Source organism: Macaca nemestrina, chromosome 5 (assembly GCF_043159975.1).
Source record: "Macaca nemestrina isolate mMacNem1 chromosome 5, mMacNem.hap1, whole genome shotgun sequence".
NCBI lineage: Eukaryota > Metazoa > Chordata > Mammalia > Primates > Cercopithecidae > Macaca > Macaca nemestrina.
Window position 1 is genome coordinate 16,232,618 of NC_092129.1, and position 14,988 is coordinate 16,247,605.

At 43.2% G+C, this 14,988-nt stretch overlaps 2 protein-coding genes across 8 annotated transcripts in view; one reads left to right on the top strand and one right to left on the bottom strand.

The window, feature by feature from the left end:
- The window catches only part of LOC105492085 (spidroin-1-like), a 115,554-nt gene that overhangs the window by 80,151 nt on the left and 20,415 nt on the right, over window positions 1-14,988 (top strand). The window lies entirely within an intron of this gene.
- Window positions 1-14,988, bottom strand: part of LOC105492086 (TRAF3 interacting protein 2) — a 48,341-nt gene that overhangs the window by 8,800 nt on the left and 24,553 nt on the right. Inside the window, exons 3-6 of one of the 3 annotated variants that reach the window (XM_011758970.3) lie at window positions 13,124-13,316; window positions 8,526-8,704; window positions 6,028-6,116; window positions 517-585 (exon numbers count right to left, since the gene is read on the bottom strand). In XM_011758970.3, coding sequence (XP_011757272.2) covers window positions 517-585; window positions 6,028-6,116; window positions 8,526-8,704; window positions 13,124-13,316 — 530 coding nt within the window. The other 2 variants (XM_011758971.3, XM_011758973.2) reach the window with 2 other exon arrangements.

The following is a 14,988-nucleotide window of genomic DNA, read 5'->3' on the forward strand; positions in this document are numbered from 1 at the left end:
GGACATGCTGGCAGCAGTCAATTTCGATCTTGTTAAAGCACAACGTGTCCCAGTGGCCGGTATAGATGCTGTCAGTGGAGAACAAATCACGGGGCTGCGCGTGGGCACCTCGGGGGTGGTGTGCTGTGCAGCCTGCAAGGCTGCCTGGGAAACCTCTTCCGCCCAGTTCTACAAAACACTTGGGGTGGCCTCAGATTAAATTGAATTCTGCTGCTCTCTCCCCACTCTCCGCCTTCATTTCCTTCTTTCCTATTGTCGTCAAAAGATTGTTTCCTCTGATTGTTATCAACCACCTGTGTCTGGTTTGACCGTTATTTCCTGCCTGTGCATGTCCAAGAGGGCGACCCCATCCTTCCTTTCCAAGTCTTTGCACAGCTTCCAACAAGGGAGGCTTTGTTGGGGCTTTCTCAGCTTCAGACTTAGGTGGGTATGCCAGGGTTTCTTTCATAAAACAACTTCGTAAGCTCATTGTCTTTCTCACCAGAAAACAACCTCTGATTTTTGGAATGTACTTACATCCCTAAGGTAGCGCTCCATCCATTTAATGATATCAATGCCTCGGATTCTATCCTCAAATATGTCAATCTGCAAGAAAAAGATGAGGGAGCTGGCCCTTACTGAGAGGTTCTCTCAAGATGCAGAGCAGAAGAAAACACGATACTAGATACATTTCAAGCTCCAAAACTTAACGAATGCTTTTTGCAAGGAGGAGCACATAGGTCTAAAAAACAAAATATAATTTTCTGAAAATATTCCCTATTTCAACATTAGTAGGCATTTAAGTAGTTAATATTATGTCCATAATTAGGATATTCTGATACACATCAAAATATATCTATGGCTACACAATAATCAGGTTTTTAAAAATCTGAGTGACACAGTATACCACTAAGTTGGATATAAGCCAGCAATATACATACATTATACATCTGTAATTTAGAAATTTGAAAGGCAAACATAATTCTACAACATTTTAATGGATGTGTGGCATACAAGTAACTGAGATACAATTGTGGTGCTTTACTTGCATTAGTGAGGTCATTATTATGGTATTATGTCCAGTTTCGATCTATATGTTTCAAAAGGATTGTATGAAACTTGGAGCAGAGCCAGGGAACAGTCACAAAAACAATTACTGAAATGGTAGGGAAGAAGTTTATGATGAAAGTCAGAAGTAGAACTCTTAGGCCTTGAAAAGACTGATATTTACTATCAGTGTTCAAGTTTTTGAAGGGATATTTTAAAAGGAGAAAGATCAGTTCTTTTTTATTTTATAAGAAACCAAATAAGAAGGCCCTTCTTGGGCTCAGGCTTATACTGCCGTGTGTGTGTGTGTGCGCGTGTGCATGTGTGTATTCACGAGGTGCTCTTGACGGGAAGAAGGATCATATACTGGAATGGGTGACTCAGGGAGAGTGTCCCTGGGGAGGGGTTATGTGATTCAGCTGCACTGCTCCCAGATTACTTGTCCTAAATGTCACTCCAGGCCAGGCACGGTGGCTCATGCCTGTATTCCCAGCACTTGGGAGGCTGTGGCAGGCAGATCACTTGAACCCAAGAGTTCGAGACCAGCCTGGGAAATATGGTGAGACTCCATCTCTACAAAAAATACAAAAAATTAGCCAGACATGGTGACATGAACCTGTAGTCCCAGCTACCCGGGAGGGTGAGGCAGGAAGATGGGTTAAGCATGGGAGGTAGAGGCTGCAGTGAGCTGTGGCCATGCCACTGCATTCCAGCCTGAGCAAAACAACAAGACCCTGTCTCAAAAATAAAAAATAAAAAATAAATGTCACTCTACTGTTTAGGACTGATCAAGTCAAGTCCCAGCCCTTCAACAGGCTTTCTGTGCCATCCATGATCCAGCCTCGCCTCTCTTTTCCCCACATATCCTGTCTACTTTACTCCCCACATTGGTGTCCCCTGTATCCTAAAAGCAGAGCACAAGCCCCCCTGCTCTGTGAATCCTTCCCACACGCCAATCTCCTCCTCTTCCTCACTTTACCTAACTCTACCCCATTGTGACCACTAATGATACTGGACAATTAACACATATGATAACATATTTATTCAGGACATATTTCATTTATGTCTGCTGTGTCTTTTCAACCTGATGCTAAGCTTCCTACGGAAAGAGACCATGCCCTGTGTACGCCAAACTATCACATACGTAGAGTACAGAGTTCAGAATATGTGTCTTTACATGAAAAATGGAATGGCTGTTATTTTGGTTTAGATGACTCCTGTTTTCAAATGTGTGATGGCCAGTGACTACTCTTGAGAACGCTCTTGTAGGTTTCTGTGACTGTGTCGCTAATCCATTGACATTATATGGGAGAGAAGCAATATAGTGTTAGGGTTGAGAAGAAATGGACAGCTTGGGTTCTATCTTGGCTTTGCCACTTCCCACCTGCATGACTTTGGAAATGTTACTAGAACTCGCTAAATTTTATCTTCACTTGTAATATGTGGTTAATAAACTGACTTCCTAGGGTGGTTGTGAGGACTTAAATGAGTTAACATGGAAAAGGCCTATCATAATGCCAGGCAGGAAATGAGCACTCAATAAATGGTGATAATTGGCCGGGCATGATGGCTCACGCCTGTAATCCCAGTACTTTGGGAGGCTGAGGCGGGCAGATCACTTGAGGTTAGGAGTATGAGACCAGCCTGGCCAATATGGTGAAACCCTGTCTCTACTAAAAATACAAAAAAAAAAAAAAATTAGCTGAGCTTGGTGGCAGGCGCCTGTAATCCCAGTTACGCAGGAGGCTGGGGCAGAAGAATTGCTTGAGCCTGGGAGGCAGAGGTTGCAGTGAGCTGAGATCATGCCACTGCACCCCAGCCTGGGTGACAGAGCAAGACCCCGTCTCAAAAAATTAAATAAATAAAAAATGGTGATTATTGTTATTATTCAAGCACTCTAAATTATTCCCAGCTACTGAGGTGGACATCCTGGGTAGTGCAATGAGCTGGATATCTTCCATTTGTTTCTCCAAGTCTCTCCCAAAGTTCATAGCTCCTGTCATGATCATTCCTCCACACAGCTACTATTAGGGGCTGAATTGTGCTCCCAAAATTCCTGTGTTGAAGCCCTATCTCCCAGTACCTCAGAATGTGACTGTATTTGGAGATAGGACCTTTAGAGAAGTAATTAGGGTAAAAAGAGGTGATATGTGTGGGCCCTAATCCAGTAGGACTGGTGTCCAGGGTTAGAACACAGACATGTGTCCACACAGAGGACAGACCATGTGAGGACAGAAGGAGAAGACAGCCAGCTACCAGTCAAGGAGAAATGCCTCAGGATGAAATCAACCCTGCTGAAACTTTGATCTTGGACGTCCAGCCTCCAGAACTGTGCAAAAATAAATTTCTACGCTTAAGCCATCCAGTCTGTAGTACTTTATGGGAATCCTAGCAAACTACTATAGCCATCCTCTTCATGTTCCAGTGAGAATTCCTCCTTTGCCTCTTTAGAACTAGGGGCAGTAACAACTCCCTGCTTTTGCTAGTGCCAGCATACTGCACTATCCCCAATAAAATTGGATTCTCTAAAACCTACCCAAAGCTTTGTAATAGGCCCTTTATTACACTCTTCTTAAATTACTCATTAAGTGTTTCTTTCCACTAAGGGGATCTGGATGTCTCCATAATAACTTAGCTGTCCAGGACTGGGCTCTGTGATTTCTACCACAAGTCTACATAGAGATGAGGGTCAGGGACAGATTTAAATTCTGCCTAAGCAGCCACTGGTTGCTAAGATAAACAAACAAAACCTAAGCTCTTCTCCAGGGGCAATCAGTATGTGTCTTTGGAAATGACAAAAAGTAATATCTTTTCTGAAATGTTGGCCTTATGTCTTATTATTTATTTATATCACAGACCTGGTCTTGCTATATGGCCCAGGCCAGCCTCCAACTCCTGGACTCAAGTGATCCTCACACCTCTGCCTCCCAAGTAGCTGGGACTACAGGCGCACACCACCACACCAGTGTAATTTGATTTTATGTCACAGTTGCCACAGTGCTTTCTTTTTTTCTATTTTTTTTTGGAGACAGAGTCTTGCTCTATCACCCAGGCTGGATTGGAGTACAGTGGTGTGATCCCAGCTTACTGCAACTTCCACCTGCCCAGATTCAAGCAATTCTTGTGCCTCAGCCTCCCAAGTAGCTGGGACTACAGGTGCACACCAGCATGCCAGCTTTTTTTTTTTTTTTTGAGACAGAGCCTTGCTGTCACCCAGGCTGGAATGCAGTGACAAGATCTCAGCACACTACAACCTTCACCTCCAGGATTCAAGCAATTCTCCTGCCTCAGCCTCCCAAGTAGCTGGGACTACAGGCGTGTGCCACCACACTCGGCTAATTTTTTTGTATTTTTTGTAGACACAGGGGTTCACTATGTTGTCCAGGCTGGTCTTGAACTCCTGACCTCAGGTGATCTGCCTGCCTCAGCCTTACAGAGTGCTAGTATTACAGGTGTGAGCCACTGCACCTGGCCATATTTTGTATTTTAGTAGAGATGGGGTTTCTCCATGTTGCCTAGGCTCGTCTCGAACTCCTGAGCTCAGGCAATTTGCCCGCCTTGGCCTCCCAAAGTGCTAGGATAACAGGCATGAGCCACACCTGGCCACTACAGTGCTTTCTTATACCAGAAATGAGTAAGGGAAATATTAGTCTCTATATAATTATGGAGTTGGATTGTATAAGTTGTATGCTTTTTTAAAAAAAGAACCTTCATTTTCATTTTTTTAAAAAATTGTCTTGGCCGAGTGTGGTGGCTCACACCTGTATTCCCAGCACTTTGGGAGGCCGAGCCGGGTAGATCATGAGGTCAGGAGTTTGAGATCAGCCTGGCCAAGATAGTGAAACCCCATCTCTACTACAAATAAAAATTTTAAAAAAATTTTTTTAATTAACTAGGCATGGTAGTGGGCACCTGTAATCCTAGCTACTTGGGAGGCTGAACCTGGGAGGCGGAGGTTGCAGTGAGCCAAGATTGCGCCACTGCACACCAGCCCGGGCAACAGTTTGAGACTCTGTCTCAAAAAGAAAAAAAAAAATTATCTTATGGAATAAAGAAACCTTCAAATAAAAACTCCTGTTAAACAATACTAAATAACTTTAAAAGTGGATATTTAGTTACTAAGTATCCCTCTTTACCCATAGACATTTATATTCATATTTCCGTTCATTTTTCACCACTCTCTAGAATTCACTAGAAGAGGCCTAGAAGAGGGCTCTGGAAAGGAAAAGAAGTTATCTCAGTGTTTGAGGAAAGCCAGTCCCCTGAGTAGCATCGTGTGGTATTTTATTTATCATAGAGAAAAATTTACATGGCTTTAAGCTGTACTGTGTCAAGGGACCGCAGGGCGACAGGCGCAGTGTCTGTTTCCTGAGATTTCTGGGACCAGGATCACAGTGGTTAGGTCAGGGCTGGGTTAGGTCAGCCTCCCCTGGAACTGGATTAGACCAGCCCCAAACCTGGCCAGTATTGCCCATCCAGAAGCATCACTGTGTCAAGGTGTGGAAACAGCAGCTGTGTGCAGTAGGGGATTCAGGCTGTAGGGTTCTACTTCAAACTTCATAACCCAGTGCAGAACAAAAGGACTTTGTTAAATAAGCAGGTGACCATGGTGAAGCCTGCAGCTTCCTGCATTACGGGAAGCTCAACCAAAGTGGGTATGATTGGTGAGAAAGGACAAAGGTACAAAGTGCAGCAAGAGCCCGGCGTTTCCTTCAGGCCAGGGGCTAGCTGCATATATGGTCAGCATTAGCGCTGATCTTGCTGTTCACAGGTACGTGGGGTCACTCAAACAGCATACAGGGAAAAAATGCTTGAGACTTCAGATAGTTTAAAATCTAGAAAATAATTATTACCTAAATCTATAAGCATTCAATGTATAATCACATAAATCAAATAATATCATTTAAAACACCAAAAGCTATTACACTTTTTCTTGTGCTGCTTTTCTCTCCATTGTACTCACTCTAACTGTTCAGTTATCTATTTGGACAAAATACTTACTGCAGTTTGGAAGCCATTTACCAACAAAAAGTTCACGAATTTCACCACCTCCATAGCTGTGTCCATCGAATAAGTGATAAAGACTTTCCCTAAGAGAAAATGTTTACATTTATTAGAAACCGGTCAAATTATTCTATTCTAAACAAACTTCTAAATTTTATGTAATATCTTTTGTCCTTCTGGAATAATAAGGGGAAACCTTGGGCTGGGGGTGCTCTAAGAGCTTATGCCTGCATTGTATGGGTTGCTGTCCTCAAGGCACAGCTCCTCAGGCCCAAAATGCCAGCGGGTCTGTCCAAGGGAGTGCAGACTGCTCAGCGTGAATGGAAATCAGAGCGACAGAGGAGAGCACTGGCAGGCTCAGACAAGCCTAAGGGGGCTTCTGAAAAACCGCGAGGCATTAACAAGAAATCTACCACCCAGAATCCCGGAGTCCTTAAGATCAGGCACCGCCTAGTTTCTTAGAGACACTTGGCACTGTGCCCAAGGAATACTCTCGCAGCAGGCAAAGAAGCTAAAACTTGCTAAGGGGCCACCCAGCAGTGTCTCCTTTTGATCTCCTGATGCTCTCCGCTGCCCTGAAAGCTCGCTCTTCTGACAAGAGCAAGTGGGAGGAGAGTGAGAAAGTGGTTCCCCCGCTCCCTTCTTCCCCGCAATCCACTCACTTTTGGAGAAAGGCCAGGAAGTTTGGAGTAGACCAAAGCACAGCTCAGAAATGTTAGTAAAAAAAAAAAAAAAAAAAAAAAAACTTCAGCAGCTTGAAGGAGAGACACTGCCTCTGGGCAGTCCAACATCACAGACTCCGTCACTCATCCCTGGGTCAGCTTAGAGCAGCAGACAGTACCGTTTGGACAAGCTTAACCCAGTCAGGATGAACCAGTGTTTTCTCAGGCTAAAGTCTTAGGGAAATTGTCTGACTAGCATTTTAATGTGAAAGCTGAATAATCTCTGTGTTGGCTTTTAGTCTGGAATGGACCAGTTAAATCTCAGGAAGCCCTTGGGGCAGAGGATGGAGAAGAAAGGGGAGCTGGAGAGAAAATACGAATCTGTATCTACTCTGAGGTTTTTTGAAACACACCTTCCAAATGGAAGTGTGTATAATGGTCATATTATACATTTAAGCAGCTAGATATATTGATGGCACTCAATTTACTTCTGAACACCTAACATTCACCCAATTCTTACGTATTTTAGGACTTCCTTTATAGATTGTGGTAAGATATATATGATCTATAGACTGATATCAGGACTATAACGTATGCGGGGCAGCATCTGTTCTCCAGAAATGCTCAAAATTAAAATGATTACGATCTTAAGAAAATGTTCAGAAATAAAATGTTTTGAATGAAAACAGCAATGAATCATTGTCATAGAAATCTTTCAGAGTTGTCAATGACTAAACAGCACAGATCCCCCAAAAGGAATTAGCAGATGCAAAAGGCTTTGTTTCAGGTTTGGTTCAAAGAGGTTCCCAGATTTGGAAAATGCATATTAGAATTACCCGAGCTTCTCTAGCAAGCACATCATATAATAATCTCACAAATAGTGGCTGTTTTCTTAAGATTTCTGGAAATTACTGTCCTGATTGACCTTAATATGAGAACATTTTGGTGATATTTCAACATTTCTGGTTCTGGCAGCAAAATGTGGAAAAAGAATCATCACCTTACGCTTAGTCGAATGTTTCTTTAAATAAAAGGCTTACTTTGCATTTGGTTGTGATGCAGTATGGAGAATGTGAGACGGTTTTTTCCAAACAAGATTGCTCATTCCTACAGGAAATGACCTCGTTCTTGATGGCTGCTGCTAACTTATGGTGAGACGCTGGGTCCCTGTCCAATACCACATGGACATCCAATCAATTTACCCAGGGACAAGTCCACTCAAAAGCATCATTTAGAAGAGGGAAAAGGCATTGGGGTTATTTGTTTTTGGAGTATGTGCTTAAGGAAATCTAGAGGTAAGCAGTTTTTGAGCGTTACTAGTGGTGTCAGAATCACTAAAAACATTCATACAAAATGCTGGTTACTTTTTAAGCAAAAAGCAAAAAAAGTACATTTTATTTTACTGTGTATATAAGAAATAGCTGAGGTTATGAGGCCAGGTACAGTAGCTCACACCTGTAATCCTAGCACTTTAGGAGGCCAAGGCGGGTGGATCGCTTGAGTCCAGCAGTTCGAGACCAGCCTGGGCAACATGGCAAAACCCCGTCTCTAGTAAAAGTATAAGCAAATTAGCTGGGTGTGGTGGTGTGCACCTGTAACCCCAGCTATTCAGGAGGCTGAGGTGGGAGAATCACCTGAGCCCAGGAGGTTGAGGCTGCAGTTAGCCATGATCACACCACTGCACTCCAGCCTAGGCGACAGGAGTGGGCGACAGCGCGAGACTCCGTCTCAAAAAAAAAAAAAATCTGAGATTAGGGACGAGTGATCATCCAGCCATCACAAAGTACAAGACCTCACAAGAAGAAGGAGAGAACAATGTTGCAAACAACTTACGCAATTCTTCTGGCAAATTGCTTGTTTTTAGAGTTCCTCTGGCTGGAGGGTTGCTAGGAGGTCTAGGCACAGCAGCTGGGGACGGAGGCTGGGGAACCTGTGGTCTCAGCTCTGCAGGGCACTCCAAGGACTCCCCAGGAGTGCCAGCTCTATTAGGTGGCTGGTGATGCGGCTGTTCCCTAGAAAGGAATACATTTACAGTCCATTTTCATTCTTTACAAAGGCAAACCTTCAGGGACAGAAAGCCTTTTAGAACTATGGGAAGATCCCAGTGGGCTATCTCTCCTCTGCCTCTATTTCTTATCTGAGACAGAAGGAAGAAGGGAGCTCCATGGAGTTTTAGTCAATAAGCAATTCAGCTGGCTGCCACATGTGAAGGCCTGTGCTCTGACTCCAAAGAGGGAAGCAGGATTTGATTTCTCTATTCAAGATTTGTTTAATTGGAAAAACAAGTCTCATGCACAGGGCAGACAAGGTCACCAACAAAACAAAGTAGTATGACAGGTGACACAGATGGTTGATGTTATAGGCATTCAGATAAAAAGACATGACTTTTAGCTCATAATAGGTAACATTCAATTATGTATCAAAAGGTAAAGAGGGCCATGTAGATTTAGAAGTATTTGTACTGTTGACATATAAATGGAAATCTGATTTTGAAGACCCTCTAAAGAAGTTGTTAACATATTAGATAGCATCTTTATTATTTTGGTTGCCAGTATTCCCACGAGCATTCTGCTGAGATGAACAATCAGATGCCCTCGTGTGAGATTTGCAGGGCAGAAGGAAATGGAGAGCACGCTTCTGCTGCTTCTGTGGTTTTTGTTGGTAAGCACGGTGATGAGGTGCTGGGTTTTCCCCAGAAAGCCTCCCAGTGTCCTGTTACCAGCTTCACAAGCATCGAGGGCAGGGCATGGGTATCCATTGTTTGCCAGTGGAGATCTATCTGGCACAGAACTGATCCAACCATTGCAGTGGTCACAGCAGTGTTGGCTTTCTGATTCTCCACCTTCCTGGCTGCCAGAGGAGGCAGGCTCTTTAGTGGCCCTGTTCTGTGGTGTTGCGCGAACCGGTGGTAGGACTAAAACTGTCTCTATAATGTTTTATTTCTTTAACAAAATTCTGAAGCAAATGTGACAATATGTTAACATTCTTAAAATCTGGGTAGTGGGAACATGGATGTTGTTATTTGTTGTGTGTTTGAAATTGTGTCATATTATAAATTTTAAAAAAATGTTTTGACTACAAAATCTCTATGTATATGCCCGGTTTTTATAGATTGTTGCTTATGCTTTTCATATTTTTACCCAAAGAGTAATCGGGAATTCTAAAAGTCTTATGTAACAGGATTTGAAATAAAATTACACAGAATCTCAACTGTACTATATTTTGAAAATATGAATGCTTAAGATTATTTTTATTTCATATTTTTATTAATATAGAGAAAATAATTTCTATAACATAAGCTTTCATCTAATGGGGGGATCCCATTCCATATTTTTTTCTCTTTTTCTTTTTTTTATTTCTCCAAGAAAAACCCATTCCAGTTATTTTGCATTAAATTCTTTTATACCAAAAAAACTGTTTCAAAAGTTGCTTAGTTGTTATAGAAGATGATTGCTTATATGATAAAGAAATGTTAAAGCCTTGATAATATTCAAAAACTTCTGTATAAAAACAACACCATTGAAATTAATGACAGAGTAAACTTTCCGAATTAAAGTTCTCTTTCAAACTATCAGTAAGAGGAGACTTAGCTAGCTTCTCTTCTTTTTTTTTTTTTTTTTTTTTTTTTGGGACAGGGTCTTGCTCTGTCACCCAGGCTCAATCACAGCTCACTGCAGCCTTGACCTCCTGGACTTGGGTGATTTTCCCACCTTAGCCTCCTGAGTAGCTGGGACCACAGGCATGAGCTACCACGCCTGGCTAATTTTTGTATTATTTTGGTAGAGATGGGGTTTCACCATGTTGCCCAAGCTGGTCACGAACTCCTGGCCTCAAGCGATCTTCCTGCCTTGGCCTCCCAAAGTACTGGGATTACAGGCATGAGCCACCATGCCCAGCCTCAGTTGGATGGGTTTGTGTGTATGTGTATGTATGTTTTGTTTGTGTGTTTGTTAGTTTTTGAGACAGAGTCTCACGCTGTCACCCAGGCTGGAGTGCAGTGGCACAATCACAGCTCACTGCAGCCTTGATCTCTTGGGTTCAGGCAATTCTTCTGCCTCAGCTTCCTGAGTAGCTAGAACCACAGGTATGTACCACCACACCAGGCTAATTTTTGCATTTTTTTGTAGAGATGGGTTTTCGCTATGTTGCCCAGGCTGGTCTCAAATTCCTGGGCTCAAACAATCCACCCACCTCTGCCTCCCAAAGTGCTGGGATTACAGGTGTGAGCCACCATGCCCAGCCTAGCTCCTTTATCTGAACTTATTTTTCATTATCCTAAAATGATAAAATAGATCAAGAAGACCAGAGCAGACTTAAATTGATGCTACAAAACCAATTACTCTGTATTATCTTTGCAACTCTTTTGTAAGTCTAAAATTGTTTCAAAATAAAAGTTTATTTTAAAAATTACTATTCTCTTTCCTATTCAACACCAAACTTATTTCATAAAGATGCTAACGTTTTATTTATTTCCCTGGAATTTTAGATATTTCTTCTGTAAGAGTGCCTATCCTGCTGTAAAATCACATTTTACCTAATTCCATCGTTTAAACTCCATGTATTTATGGTTTAGAAAAATAAGGGATCTGGCCCGGCACGGTGGCTCACACCCGTAATCCCAGCACTTTGGGAGGCTGATGTGGGTGGATCACTTGAGGCCAGGAGTTTGAAACCAGCCTGGGCAACAAAGTGAGACCCCTTCTCTACAAAAAATAAAAAAAATTAGCTGGGTATGGTAGCGGGCACCTGTAGTTCCAGCTACTCTTGGGAGGCTGAGGTTGGAAGATGGCTTGAGCACCGGAGGCAGAGGCTTCAATGAGTCGAGATCGCACCACTGCACTCCACCCTGAGTGACAGGGCCAGATCCTGTCTCAAAAGAAAAAGAGAAAAAAGAGATCTGTCTTGAAAGAAAATATGAGGGTTTGTGGGCTTCTGAGCAAAAGAGAAAGCAGGCATGTGCCTCTTCACCATTGTTAATAAAGTGGACTTTTTTTCTTTCAATGAAATTTTCAAACTAATTACCACTTTCTGTATTTCTGAAAAATCCACTCTAATAGTAACTTCATATTTTAGTCTATGCAGTAAAAACAGAATCTAGTTTTACAGTGGTATATAAAAGTTGTTTTTGAGCAAAAGTAAACATTTAATCTACTTTCTTCCAAATATTGTCATAAATCAGGACGCTCCATTTACATGAGTTTTATCTGTATATTTTAGATCCATAAATTAAGAGAAAAGGAAAAATCCAAAGAGAATAAGGGGAAAAAATGATGAAAAAGGCAGGGCATGGTGGCTCACGCCTGCAATCCCAGCACTTTGGGAGGCCTAGGCGGGCAGATCACAAGGTCAGGAGTTCGAGACTAGCCTGGCCAATATGGTGAAATCTTATCTCTACTAAAAATACAAAAATTAGCCAGATGTGGTGGCATGCAGCTACCTGGGAGGCTGAGGCAGGAGAATAGCTTGAACCCGGGAGGCAGAGGTTGCAGTGAGCCAAGATCATGCCATTGCACTCCAGCCTGGGCGACAGAGCAAGGCTCCGTCTCAAAAAAAAAAAAAAAAAAAAGATTGAAGAGTTAGACAACTGAAATCATGAAAATACAGAGTTGTTTTCCTAAAGAAGCATAGGAGAGACCTAATGATGGTACTCAACATGTATGAATGTTTTTATTACAAACGAAAATAATAAGCTAGGCGCAGTGGCTCATGCCTGTAATACCAGCACTTTGGAAGGCCAAGGTGGGTGGATCACTTGAGCCCAGGAGTTCAAGTCCAGCTGGGCAACATAAGGAGATCCCATCACTACAAAATATACAAAAGTTAGCTGGGCATGGTGGCGCGTGCTTCTAGTCCCAGCTACTTAGGAAGCTGAGGTGGGAGGATCGCTTAAACCTGTAAGGTAGAGGTTGCAGTGAGTCAAGTTTGTACCACTGCACGCCAGCCTGGGTGACAGAGCAAGACGCTGTCTCAAAAAAAGAAAAGAACAGGTCATTTTAAATTTTGACCAAAAATTAATTGAATTTAACATTTTAAAGAAAGAAATAGGCTTAAACAGGAATAGACACTAGATATATAAAGAATTGGCTACAGTGGAAGTCAGTCATAGTAAAAACAAAAATCTATTTTGTGGATTAAAAATTCAGATGATCTGAAAATAAAAGAAAGGGGTGTGACTTGGAGAACATCTGAAGAACCTTTCCTTCAACAGAATTTCGACTAGTCACTAGTGGCTCTCTGTGTCTGATAGAGATCCTTGTCAATCAGCTTCCATTTCCTCCTGACCTGAAAAGTCTATATTGGGCGTTCTACTGTGTGACTTACTCACTAACGTGGATTAGCAAACCTATAGAGAATTCTGTTACATCTTCCCTGCATTGGCATAATTCCTTTCCATGTTAAAAATGCCTGAAGATTGGGCCTGTCATACTTACTGGTGCCTTGGAAGCCCCAGAAAGGAGCAGTCTCTCTGTGCGGGCCTCTCTTCTTGGTCCCAGGGGCTGGGATAATTCAGGATAACTTTCTGCACAGGGTGCAGGCCTCTCACACTGGCTCCAGGCAGCGGCTGCCCAGGCAGAGCCGGCTGGATCACTTGCTGGTAGGCTGCTCGAGGGTAGTCCTGGCCATCTGTAGATGAAGACGACAAAGAGAACAGGGAACATCAACTCTAGCTCCTTCGTGTGAAAGGAGTCATAAGCTCCATGCTCATTTGTGTCTTGATACCAGCTGAGGGGTCCAGACATCTGTTACCACCTCTGTGATGTTTGCCATATTTCTCTATTGTTGATTACTTGACTGTTTTCACAAAATTCACTTTTTGTTGTCCTAAATAAAAACATATGTGAAATCACCAGTTTGGTATTCTAACTGGAAAGCTCAAAAAACTTTTCAAAAACCTCTACACAGGCTCCTCTTTTCGTAAGATTCTTAGGAAAATCCAACCATGAAGAACCTCTTTCACACCACCATTCCTACCATAATTTCCTTCATGTCCCAAATCCAAGGCTAGGAAAAATTATCTGTATGATAGATATAGAATCACTGCTCTGTCCTTTCCTCCCCCAAGTGGACACACACGTGCATGTGCACACACACACACACCCCACTCCCTCTTTTTTTTTTTTTTTGAGACGGAGTCTCGCTCTGTCGCCCAGGCTGGAGTGCAGTGGCCGGATCTCAGCTCACTGCAAGCTCCGCCTCCCGGGTTCACGCCATTCTCCTGCCTCAGCTTCCCGAGTAGCTGGGACTACAGGCGCCCGCCACCTCGCCCGGCTAGTTTTTTGTATTTTTTAGTAGAGATGGGGTTTCACGGTGTTAGCCAGGATGGTCTCGATCTCCTGACCTCATGATCCGCCCATCTCGGCCTCCCAAAGTGCTGGGATTACAGGCTTGAGCCACCGCGCCTGGCCCCCACTCCCTCTTAAGAAGAGGTAAATGAATGAAAACTTCGCTCATCCTCCTGGGAACTAGCCAACCCATTGGCAACACCCTCCAACTTCCTTGGTCCTCTCCTGCTAGAGCCTACCTGCAGTTGGAGCCAGGGCTGTTTGAAGAGGGCTGGGCTCAGAGCAAAGCCAGAGCTGGCAGTGACTTATGTGAATGTGCAACCTGGGAAAAAGTGGGTCCCAGCCAGGACCAGGAGCAGCAGGGTCCCCAGGGAAGGGCAGCCTGCCTGACTAGGCAAAAGAATAGAACTAAAAGCCCAGAGGAGAGATGCAGGGAACCAAGTAAGGGTGAGAGGGAAGAGCTCTGAGGGAATAGCCCAGGCCCAAAGGGGGTAAGGTGTTGGGAAATGTGAGAGATGCAAGAGGACTGAAAAGAGCCAAATGGTAGCCCTGCAAGATGAACAATGAGCACCTCCTAGTGATCCAAGCACTGCCCCTGCTACCCACATAAGCATAAGACGATCCAGGAGGAGGCATAACTAGTTAGGACAAGAAGGAAGTGGTTTTGTTTATTTTTTTAAAAAACCCTCATTGATCTTAAAATTCTTTTGATTCTTTTAAGATTAACCCTCATTGATCTTAAAATTCTTTTGCTGATTATGAAAGTAATAATCAAGTTTGCCTGCCATGTAGATAGGATACATATAGGGATGTACAGCAAAATAAAACTGGCAAGTAAACAAAAAAGTGACTGGTAGGTTGAAATCAAAATGGGAAGGGTGAGAATGTGGCTAAGAATTGATTCTTAAGGCCAGGCACGGTGGCTCACACCTGTAATCCCAGCACTTCGGGTGGCCGAGGCGGACGGATCACCTGAGTTCAGGAGTTCGAGACCAGCCTGGCCATCATGGTGA